This window comes from Mangifera indica, chromosome 17, assembly GCF_011075055.1.
Source record: "Mangifera indica cultivar Alphonso chromosome 17, CATAS_Mindica_2.1, whole genome shotgun sequence".
In the NCBI taxonomy this organism is placed as follows: Eukaryota; Viridiplantae; Streptophyta; class Magnoliopsida; order Sapindales; family Anacardiaceae; genus Mangifera; species Mangifera indica.
Window position 1 is genome coordinate 2576420 of NC_058153.1, and position 12488 is coordinate 2588907.

The 12488-nt window shown below is 30.2% G+C and overlaps 1 protein-coding gene across 1 annotated transcript; it reads left to right on the forward strand.

Moving 5' to 3' along the window:
* Positions 1-7371: 7371 nt before the first annotated feature.
* Positions 7372-11259, forward strand: LOC123200662 (tudor domain-containing protein 3). The gene is made up of 6 exons (XM_044615982.1): positions 7372-7734; positions 8163-8330; positions 8613-8862; positions 9763-9957; positions 10447-10721; positions 10802-11259. The coding sequence occupies exons 1-6, from the start codon at positions 7477-7479 to the stop codon at positions 11003-11005; spliced, it is 1350 nt and encodes a 449-aa protein (XP_044471917.1). The 5' UTR covers positions 7372-7476; the 3' UTR covers positions 11006-11259.
* Positions 11260-12488: the final 1229 nt, after the last annotated feature.

The following is a 12488-nucleotide window of genomic DNA, read 5'->3' on the forward strand; positions in this document are numbered from 1 at the left end:
CTCTCTCTCTCTCTCACAATAAGTCTTTGGTTGTTCATCGCTCTTTTTCTTAAAGGTAAGCGTTTCTTGCCCTCCGTAACTGCACCTCCTTCTCTCCCCATAACAGCGTTTCGTTTGGATAATATTTTATTATTAAAATAAAAAAATATTTTAAAAATAAATTTTTTAAAAGATTATTAAATATAAATAATTATTATATTTAATAAAATTTGATAAATATAAATAATTATTATGTTTAATTAAAGATAATAAAATATTATTAATAAATTATTTTACTTAAATATCTTTAAATATAATTATTTTTAAATATTTTTAAATTATTTATTATATTAATTAATTTTTTTTATCTTAAAAAATTAATAAATACTAATATAATTATAATAAAATTAAGATTAATTTAATAATCTTTAAATACTTAAAATAAATATGATAATCAGATTACCACTTATATTATTTATTATATTAGTATAAATAATAAAAAATTATTATAATTTTTTATTATTAATAAATTAAATAAAAAATAAATTAATAAAATACTCTTTACAACTCATAATCAAACGTCCCTCAATTCTACCTTAAGGGTGCGTTTGGTTAAGGGTTTTTAAGATCACCTTGGTAATATATCTTTTATTCCTTTGTTTGGTTTGTCAGTAATAAAAGATTACAGTAATCTTCTATTACCAATGCTGACGTGACAGATAATATAGGTGGTAATATAATTACCATCTTCACCTTAGGTATTTAAAGATTACTGGGATAATCTTGAGTTTATTATAGAAAAATGATTATTTATTAATTTTTTAAGATAAAAATAAATTTATTTTTAATTAATATGACAAATAATATAAAAAATATTTAAAAATAATTATATTCAAGGGCATTTAAGTAAAATAATTTACTAGTAATCTTTTATTACCTTTAACCAAACACAATAATTATTTATACCTATCAAATTTTATCAAACATAGCAATCATTTATACCCAGTAATCTTCTAAGTAATCTATCTTCAAGGTAATCTTTCTATTTTAGTAATCAAATATTACCCAAATCAAACGCCCCCTAAAGTTTATCACACTAAGCGCAGGAAAACTCCCCTATGGCATGCAGAAAAGACAATTCGCGGGCAATCAAAGACAAAAGACCCTCGAGTAAGTAGAAGAACAAACTCGCTGTAGAAAGTTGACACGATAGTGAAGTGCACGGTTTTTTGACACGTCTTTCGTACAATCGAATTGTGACCGAGTATTACAAAGCCGTTATTGGAATTGTGTGAAATTTTTTTAATTAATTCAAAATTATTTTTTATTTTTAAGCGATTTTAGCACTTCAATATTTTTACCAAATTACCTCACCCACACTTTTTAAAACAAGTAAAACAAAATTCACTTTTTAAAACAAGAATAAAAAAATTTCAGTTGTCGGTAATATTTGTCCTCTAATATTTATCTAATTTATCTTTAATCATTTTTATTATAATAATATTTTCTAAATATTCATTTAATACACAGTTATAATTAGTTTTAAATCCTCTCAAATTAATAGGGCATATTTAAAATTAAATTTAAATCAAATTAAATTTAAATTTAATTTAATTTGAATAGAATTAAATTATAGTTTAAATTCACTTTTAAAGCATTCAAATTCGGTTCAATTAAGAAGAGTTGAACTTAAATTTGAATTTAAACCGAGCATTGATCTATTCGATTTTAAAATGATATCGTTTTAATATAATTAGTCAAAATAATATTATTTTAGTTTATTTATATCAAATTTTTTATACTCACATATTTGACAAATTGAACACCCTTAAAGTTTGAATACAAATTCTAATTTAAAAATATTTAATTCTTAAACTTAAATTTAAACTTAAACTTATTTAAGATAAACTCATTTCAAATTCATTCAAGCAAAAATAAAACTTAAATCCTGCCCAGCCACATTAAAAATTGCCGTAGTCTAAGTTTATGGATGGTGTTTGGTGGGACGGGTAATGAAGTGAGTCGGGGTAAACTCAGTGCATGTACAAGATTTTAAATTAGGCCAAAAATCTTATTCTCACCCACCGTTAAGTGAAAACTCTATGCATACACGCCAACTTTTAAAAATTTATATGTTTATTTATAAATAAATTTTTGTTAAATTTTTTAATTATAATTAAAGATAAAACTTTTATTTATTTAAAAAAATAAAATTTTATTATATTTTTCTCCCAGATTTAAAAAACTCATAATTTTTCTCTTAATTCAAAGCTTAAAAAATGATAAATACCTCTCTAGAGTTTTTTCTATTTCTCTTCGACATCAATTTATTATCTTTAACCATTCATTATCCTCCCTCTTGTCTTATCTTTCTTTTTGGTCTTTTTTTTCTTCTCTCTTCAACTATGTCAAGATAAAGATGAACAATCTGATGGGAGTAAGTCTTTTGGCCTATAAAGTAAAAGGGTTGGGTGGGCATCATTTTTGTAATTTTACTGCTTTGTCACATGTACATATTTGTAACGGAGTTGGATGGTGGCGTGGGTTGCATTGATTGGAATGTGTAAGCGTTTGACGTCACTGTCTCAATACTGGATTCATTTAGCCAAGCGTTTAGCATCACCTTGGCTTCGCCATTTATTATTCTCTTCATTTTGAATGCCTGATTTTTATCATGTGAAACTTTAGGTCATGTTCAATTTTGTTATTTTCTGAAAAAATAAAAACAATGTAAATATGAAATTGACTTACTTTCTTGTATCAAAATAAAATTAGAATTTATAATCACAAATAGTGTTAAATTCAAGCCAAGTTTACGGTCAAACTCAAGTTTATGAAACTCATTTCAAAGGTATTTAAATTTAACTCATTTGAGAAAAATCAAACTCAAATCGAATTTTTAAGTTGACTTAATTCTAAAATAACATTGGTTTAAGTTCAAAAATATTAAATTTTTATATTTAAATTTACATAAACCAAAATAATTTTAAATTTATTTTAATTAAATTTAAATTTAATTTAAATAAATTTGATTCGAATTAACTTTTAGTAACAAATTATTTAATTGACGTCATTCAATGGCCGCAGTACACGGAAACTACTTGCACCACACCTCTTAATGAATCATAACTCTCCAACTAGATTTTGGACTTATTTATTAATGTTATATGTCTATCCTTGTATAAAAGAAATCTATGCATTTTCTGTCCCTGTTGATCTTCATACCAGTTACACTATGCAAATAAATGCTACTTTACTTTGTGTAAAGTCTTATCACTCTCCAATAATGGCTTCTAAGTACAATTTTATTGAAATAAATGAGCCGATGAGATAGTGGAAACTTACTAAAACAGTCATTAAATAGGAGTTCGGTGAGAATTCTACTAAATGAGAGACCTACAAATAAAATTAAGATGGCTCAAAATAAATAAGATTTAAATAAGAAAGACCTAAATATTAATAAAATTGATAAAATATTTAAATTTTTGAGAATAAAGTTTAAATATTTTATTATTATATTTTAAAATTTATTTATCCAATTAATTCGATTAAAAATTTTCAATTACCAAAAATAGATTAAAATATAAGAGAGTTAATGAAGAAATAATAAAATTTAAAATGGACAAATAAAATTTTAAGGGGCCGTTTGATTCCAGTTTTTAAAGATTACCTTGATAATATATTTTTATTTTCTTATTTAGTTTGTCAGTAATAAAATATTACAATAATTTTTTATTACCAATGCTGACATGACAGATAATATAAGTGGTAATCAGATTATCACTTTCACTTTAGGTATTTAAATATTACCAAGGTAATCTTGATTTTATTATAATTATATTATTATTTATTAATTTTTTGAGACAAAAATAAATTTATTTTTAATTAATATGACAAATAATATAAAAATATTTAAAAATAATTATATTCAATGGCATTTAAGTAAAATAATTTACTAGTAATCTTTTATTACTTTTAACCAAACATAATAATTATTTATACCTACCAAATTTTATCAAACATAGTAATCATTTATACTCAGTAATCTTTAAGTAATCTTTCCATTTTAATAATAAAATATTACCCAAACCAAATGCCCCTTAAAAATTATATTTAAAAAAATTTCAAAGTTAAGAAAAATGAACTAAAAATTAAGAAAGGTTAAAAAAATTTTAAGGGATTAATTTAAAATTTTTTCAAAGTCAAAGAAGTCAGTTAACCTTCCCTAACCCTACCCAAGTCTCCCACTGAGATATAATATTCGGTTAATGTTATCATGTAAGTTAAAAATTCTTAATATAGATAGAATATAATAATATAAACTTAATACTACGTCCAAATGTATGATATTTTTCATGACAAAATAAAAGTTAAACAAGAACTATAACAGAGTAATTAATTAAAATAGTCATATTTATGATTTAAATCTTGGGGGTAATTTTGTAAATTTGACTTATAACTCTGTGTACAATCTTTTGCATTGTCTTTTGTCACATCCAAATTGATAAAATATGACAATCATGTGTAATTTCTATATATTCATCTATCTGTCGTTAGAATATCTAAGATTAAATGATGAATGATCACGTACACAATCGTATATGACATATGTAACATAGATATTAGATATATTATGGTTATGTGTGTCTTTGGAACAATCGTGCATGACATTATTTTTTTATCTCTAACGTCTTAAAATGCATAAAATAAGTCTCTATCACTATCAATCCATATAATACAGTCATCAATCCAACTTAGATTCTCATACAATAATTTCCAAACACCACATTAAGAGGATAATAGAGATCATGATCGGATTTATTTTTAAAGCATTTATCTATCATTTCTATACACAAGCAATAGTCGAAATCAAATCACAACATACAGTTGCAGCCTCTCTCTCAATCTCCATTACATATTCAAGTAATAAGATGCAAATCACATCCTACACTACATATCTCATGCAAAAACTCTGTAGATCATACCTAAAAGAAACACAGTAGAGTTCCTACTTGCTTGGTCATCTCATGTTGGATGATTTGATATTAGGTAACTTCTTTTCTTTCGTTTCTCTTCTCCTTCTCCTCGCCAAAAGAGTCTCCCACTCCCTAAAACACAAACAAAATGGGATAAGACCGGTTTGTTGAACTTATGGGGTATTCAACCCATTTGCACATAATTGTGCCTAATATAAAAGCAATTCCCATAATGGGTTGCACAAACATGCACTCTTCTTGTGCAAGACCGTGCACCTTGTTTTAAATTTCTTATGTGACATGTTGTTCACTAACTGATGATGTGACAATGAATGAATGGGAGTGTACCTTTCATGCACTATTATTTATCAATTTAAAAACTTAATGCAATTGCAATTTCAACACACTTAATCTATGTCATTTCAAATACACTCAAAAAATCAAGGAAAAGATTATTTTAATCTTTGGGCATACTTATAGAAATTTACCTAGTAGGTATGATCCCCTTAGTATTTTATGTCTACTGGTGAGAAAATTGTTGATCTTTCAGCCAATTCATTATTTCACTATACAAATTAAATCATAAATTGACTACAAACATTTTTTCTTCAACTAATAACCAATTTCAACATAAAAAAAAGTTACCTTCCTGAGTAATATTAAAAAATTTACCCTTAAACCCTAAACTTCTTGTGGATAAAATTCACAATTTTAGCCCTAAATTCATCAATTAATAACTAATTTTCATTAGAAAAACGTGTTATTCATTACAAAATACAAAACTAAATGTAAATTAAAAATAAAACAATAAACATTAGAAAAAAATGATTAAATTTGTTAATACTAATCTCATAACCAATTTTGGTGACGAATTTTACTAGAAATTGACGTAAAATCGAAGATTTGCAGGAGGACATTTTGGTAAGCAAATTAGGCAAAATTCGAAAGAGTCAACCATGGTCAAATCTCCTTTCTATATTCGGGCAATTTCGATATATCATTTTTTATTGGTTTTATTTGTACAATTTATAAAGTTATGGCTAATGTCACATTGATTTCCCATGGCCACGCTGTTTTAGTTAATTACCCTTTGAAAGTGCATTATCTTGTCTGAGTGGTGGGAAATGTTGTTTGAGTAGTTTCAATCTTTTCATTCATTTATTGATAGTCGATGTATGTATTCAGATCCCCCAACACAGATGAACATATTTCAACAACTCAACATGATTGAAGTTTGATTTCTTTTTATTATTATTCCACAAAGATTCAATTTTTATGTGTGATAATAGCATATATTTATATAATTGGTTAAAAAAAAAAAAGGCGGGTCTATCTGTCTTTCAAAAACAACATTTTTCTCCTTAGGGTTTTCAAACTTTCGGATTGAATCTTCTGATAACGACCGATGATCTCCAGGCGACGTCTTTTCCTCCCCAACGTCTCTTCTTTCTGACCGTGCGACGTCCGATGTTCCTAGGCGTTATCGTCGATGAAGATGAAAAGAGAAATCGTCTTCGTTCAGAGACAATCGTCGAGCATTGGAAGTGTACGATCAGAAGGAGGGGTCGTCGAAGAGGGAGAGTAGGTGTTTGGAGATCGTCGGTTGTCGTCGAAAAAATTGGATCTGAAATTTGAAAACCCTAGGGGAAAAAATGTAGTTTTTAAAAACTTTGGTTGGGGGAAAAATGTTAGTTTTTAGGGTTTGGAAGGAAAAATGATATGACCAACAGACTCAGTTAAGTTTAACAGCTTATGAGTGGATAAATGAGATTTTTAAAATTAACGAGGAAAACTTTTGAGAATTCAGCGTAGTTTGGGTGGGAAATAGTCCTTTGGCCTATTTTAAAACCAAATTATATAGATAATGTAAGAAATCATCAGGCCTAAGTCAGATATATAGTAATGTGTGTGTGTGTTAACGAGACCATTCATATTGATTGAACGCGTGGTAGTTTAATTTTTTATATTATATATTGAATATTGTATTATATTATATGATATAAATTTTAAAAATTAAAATAATAAAATAATTAATTAATACATCATCATTTTAAAAAATATTATAAATATTTTTAAAAATTTTAAATTTTTTATATATAAATTTAAATATGTATTATATTATAAGATACGTATCATATTATACAATACATTTATTATATTGTATTAATTTGATATATTTTATGATATATATAATTTTTTATCTAAATTATATTGTATAGTATTGTAAAATATATATCATATATCATAAAATATTGATAATTATGATTAAATAGATAAATTTATGATATAATAATTGAATCTATAATTATGATATCAATAAAATTAAAAATTTATAAATATAACGTAAACTCAAATTCAAATATTTTTTTCCAAGGATGTAATATTTTATCAATTTTTTATGGATATGTTTTTTTTATTACAGGCATGAGGTGTTTTGTGCTTCCTACACTGACGATCGTTAAGGCCCAACAACATCTCTCAAAATCAAAAGCACACCAAACAGGCGCTAAAGGTCGTAAAAATGGAAGAAAGCTCGAATTCTTCAGCAGAGGCCGTCATCGAAACCCTAAGAACCAGAGGTTGGTGTTTCGGCGATATCCAGCAACTTAGAGCCCTAATTGTCATACACTCCGCTTTGGCCGATGATAGGGAAACCAGTACGGTGGTCGATTCACTTGAACCGGACCTACTTAATATGGACCTTCGATCCATCGGGGGCAAGTCGTTGCCTGACTCTGTCCGAAAGCTATCTCATATTCAAGGCCCCAAAGTCCTCCAGGCAATCTCTCTCTTTCTTTCTTGAAATAAGCACACAATTGTTTGAGATTAAATTCTGTAAGCAAAAATTCTAACCAACTTAGCTTATGAGAGTCGTATAATTTTGTTTTAGTTACAATGAATGTGAATTTTCTAGTAAAAATTGGAACAGTTACCAAAAGAGTAAAAGTTTTATTCAAATGTTTAGGTTCGTGGCTGACATGTATCAATTTTCTGTTACACTTATAGCGAATAATGGATTACTGATATGTGACAGCCGCATCAGCAGGTGATCAGCCTTGTATGTTCTCAGCTACTGAGTGTTGTTTTCTTAGTTTATAATGAAGGGTTAGTGTTATATTGGTTTGAAGAAAAAAACTTAACATTGGTACTTCATTATATTAGGTCTATTTTGGCCTTTTTTTTTATTGTTTCCTCTGTGTTGATCAGATATCTTCAGCTAGGGACATATCCAGGAGCAGCATTGAGGATTTTTCTGGAAATTCAAGTAGTGAGCGTTTGCTAAGATTAACTCTTACGGATGGGCACAGTGAAGTAACCGCAATAGAATACACGCATATCCCAGCTATTTCTAATGATGTAGTTCCTGGCACAAAGGTATTCTTATTTTCTTGTCTAACTTGCAATGTTTATCATGATTATGATTGTTTTGTTTGAATTCCTTTATATACCCTTCTTGTAGCAGCCCCTTAGATTATTTGAATTGATTTGTAATCATGATAAACTGTTCTATTGTTCTTGGGATGTTGTGATTTAGTTCATGGAAAATGTCCAGATTTTATGACTTTTAAGAAAAAACTATTAGGATACTACTTGAATTTTCTTGATGTTGCCTGTGTCAATATTGATATTTTATTTATCAATAATCTTGGTTGGCAGGTCCGTTTGGAGAATAAAGTTGCAGTACATAGTGGTATATTGTGTTTGAATCCAAAAGTGATTACAATTTTAGGGGGTGTTGTACAATCACTCTATGAAGAATGGGAGATGAGTAGAAAATATTCGGTGTCCTCCCGATCTTCTGTAAGACCACCACAAGAAAGTGATGGTGGTGGTCCTCCTCCATTTGAGAAGTTGCAGATTAGGGCAACTTCACATCGGTTTGCTCAGCGTGGCAGATTACACCAAGGTATCTTGTGCCCTTTGCAATATCTGATTTAATAATTTTGCTATTTTTTAGCTGCAGTTTATTATTACTGTGAGAAAGATAGGAACACTCTACCTTTTTTTCAATTATTTCTCAATAGTTAAAGAGTTGAATTATATACAGGAAGCAGACCCCAAAGATGAAAACTTCTGACCACCAGCTGCATCATTAAATGGAAGCCTCTTGAGTTACAGAACTCTACTCACCTAGGACAAAACTAGCCAACCTAAACTTACTTTCACAGCCTTCAACAGTCAACACTTGTTTTTCCACACTTCCCTCAACCTAGTGAATAGATATTCTCCATTCTCAGCTTAGATACTATTGTTAGAAACACCACACTACTCAGCCCCTTGGTAAGCACATCTGCTAGTTGGCATCTGAAAGACATAAGGTGTGTAGATCAAACTTCTCCTTAATAAAGTGCATGCCCACTTTTATGTGCTTTGTTCGGTCATGCTGTACCAAGTTTTGGGTGATTTGTTGCAGATTTGTTATCATAAAAGAGTCATCTGACCGCCAGCCACATCATTAAATGGCAGCCACCTAAGCTTCAGAACTCTACTCACCTAGGACAAAACTAGCCCACCTAATCTTCTTTTGTCAGCCTACAACAGTCAACACTTGTTTTTCCACAATTACTTCTACATAGCATTTTATTTATTTCTATCATTTTTTTCATCTTCCCTCATTTTGAAGGACCCTTTTAAAAGCAGTGTGTAGTGAAGAACAAAGGTGTGCTTCTCATACTTGATAAAAACTTGTCATGAAAACTGGAGCTGTTAATGTTTCTCTTGATAGAATTTTTTCTCAGTAATTGTTATTTGCACTTTGGTGACAAATACATTTCTCACTCAATGAACTAAGGTTGATGCTTTGCAGATGACTCTCCGTGGACCTTAAAGACTAATGAACCTATTGCTGTGGAAGCTGTTGGAATTGCTGAAGTTCGGCTGAAAAGTAGTCAGCTGAGCTCTGATCTGAGAACAAGCAACTCGATTAATAGTCTACAAGGGACTTCCCTTGACGAAAGGACTGAAGAAAAGCCGAGTAGCTCTCAGGCAAGACCAAAAGAAGGTGCGAGTTTGTTATATCATTTATTTGCCCCTTTGATTCTGTGTGATGGTGCCTCCAGATTTCACATGATATAATTTTATTTCTATCACAGTAAGGCAGCCTGGTCTATAATGTGGTTATGTTTTATGGTGAGAACACAAGAAAAACATAATGGAGCTTATGTATCCATTTATGGACTATATTTCTTACACAGAAGATAGTAATTCTTATGTTTGTAAGGAAGATGGTGTCTAGGAGGAGGCCAAATTTCTGCAGTGCACCATACTATTCATGTATATTGATGATTGATCAGCATTGTTAAGTTGTGTAGTTACCTGATTTACTTAAGGAAAAATAAATGGAATCAGATAGGAATTAGATTATTTCTTGATGTCTGAAATCTAATTGTAATGATAAAAGTGGCATGTAGATCTTTGTACTTACCGGCAGTTGTATAAGAATCATGTAAATCTGTACTGCTATACTAATATTTATCTTTCTGTTTGGCAGCTGTTGAATCTTTTCCTGCTCAAAACCAAGCGGCTTCCCAAAAACTTCTCCAGAAAATGAGTAATCCCAATCAAGATAATCATTATTCTAGAGGTCGAAAAAATAGAGGGAAAGGAAGACAAGAAGAGTCTAAGGTTTTCACCCTTGATGAGTGGGAAAAGAGTAAAGGGGCAGTGAAGCTGTCAATTAAAAATGAGCTTCCTGATACCAGTAATGATGAAGATCTTGCATGGAAGCTTCAAAACCAACTTGATTTGGAAGAATCTCATGCTACTGTACTTTCATCTTTGACTCTTGTTTTCTATTTCCTTACAGATTGCAGTGCTTGATCTAATTGGTTTTCTACTTTGTTCAGGTGCAAAGGGGAATGCATGATTCAGCAGCAGAGAATATTAAAATGAGCATGTTTAATTATGAAAAAGATGATGATAGGATTCATGGTTTGGAAAACACAGGGAGTGGAAGGGGAAGAGGGAGAGGGAGAGGGAGAGGGAGAGGGAGAGGAAGGGGAAGAGGAACAGGAACAGGAAGAGGGAGGGGTAGAGGGAGACACAATTAACCTTTTGGCTGTCGTCTCTACTCTCTGCCACCATCGTTCCTTGTACCTCATAAATTTTTATTTTTAATCTTCTCTGTATGTATCCTCAGCTGTCATATACTTGTAGTGAGGATGCCTGCACACTTTGATTGGTCTAGTTGTGATTGCATTAGCGAAACTGGGAATTTTCGTGTGTCCCTGTGTTTGATTGAAGCTTACCAGAACTGAAGCATTTATAACGGACCAGGTAACTTAACTGTGCCAAAATTTTTGTTGATTCAACCCTGCCTTAGAGGAGGTACCACATAGAAGTAGTCAACTTGGCTTAGAAATTTATTTGGTTTATCTACTGACAGATATTCTTCTAAACAACTTATAAGAATATCAAGCTTTTCACCATCTAAGACAATTCGGGCTGGAAATAGCAGGATGCCTGTCAAGTGGCAAAGCTCATTTTTGCTCGAGAATAGGTTTTGCCTATCTGCTTTAGCTCTCGCTTTTGAGTAAATGCAGTGCGAGAACTTTTGGGCATTACCAAATTAGATGGTAAACCATGTTGGGATGTAGACGTAAACACTTGTATGGTAATAGTAATATGCCAACAGCGGGCAACCATTTTGTGTGAAACAAATTCATTACTGAGTATCATATAACTGATTTGGTTTTGCCGTCAGCCAGAAATATCAGTAGAACTTTAACTCCGTTCACATGCCCAAAGTATAAGCATATAGCTTTCTGGGTACATAATTTCTTACGGCAGAGGGAGAGTGGGAGCATAAGTATAAACAATAAAATTATATGTACCTTTTTAGATACATAAATGTGTATATACTTATATATGTCATTATGTAATTGGGTGAGTTTGAATTAATGATAAAACTATACTTAATCATGTGATGACACATGTAAGTGTATATGTAAATATTTATGTATTTAAAATGAATACATATAATATTGCCTAATAATAAAGAATCCATCTTCATAATGGTTTAGAGAATTCACATACGGTGGTTCAACAGATTGTGCTAACGTAAAAAGATGTAAACCGAAATAATGAAGAAAGCAATAGAAACAAAGGCTATAATTAAGCCAACAAAAAGACAGACAAAGCGAGCGTAAAGGAAGCCTTTTTTCTTAATGGCGCCTGCGGCTGCGGACATGATCATAGTATGCCATTTCTTGAGAAGCTGCTGCTGCATGCATTATCTCTGTAATAAAATTAATAATTATTAAGTAAAGTTTCTCAAGGTAGAGTAGGTTCCACAAGATAAGCAAAGAGAATCTAAAGATTGTGAGAAGTGCAGTGGGCGAGGGGGATTTTTAGCACCAGTAGACGATGAGGAAACATGGTGGTGGGTTCTTATTTATTTTGATCGAGTTTAATCCTTGTTGTCTAAATACTTCCATATCAACGTACTCCTACTTCCAGATGCGCTTTCACATTGGCAAATCAGTTATTTATAGCTCATACTAAACTATCATCTTCTACTAAAAACCGTTAAAG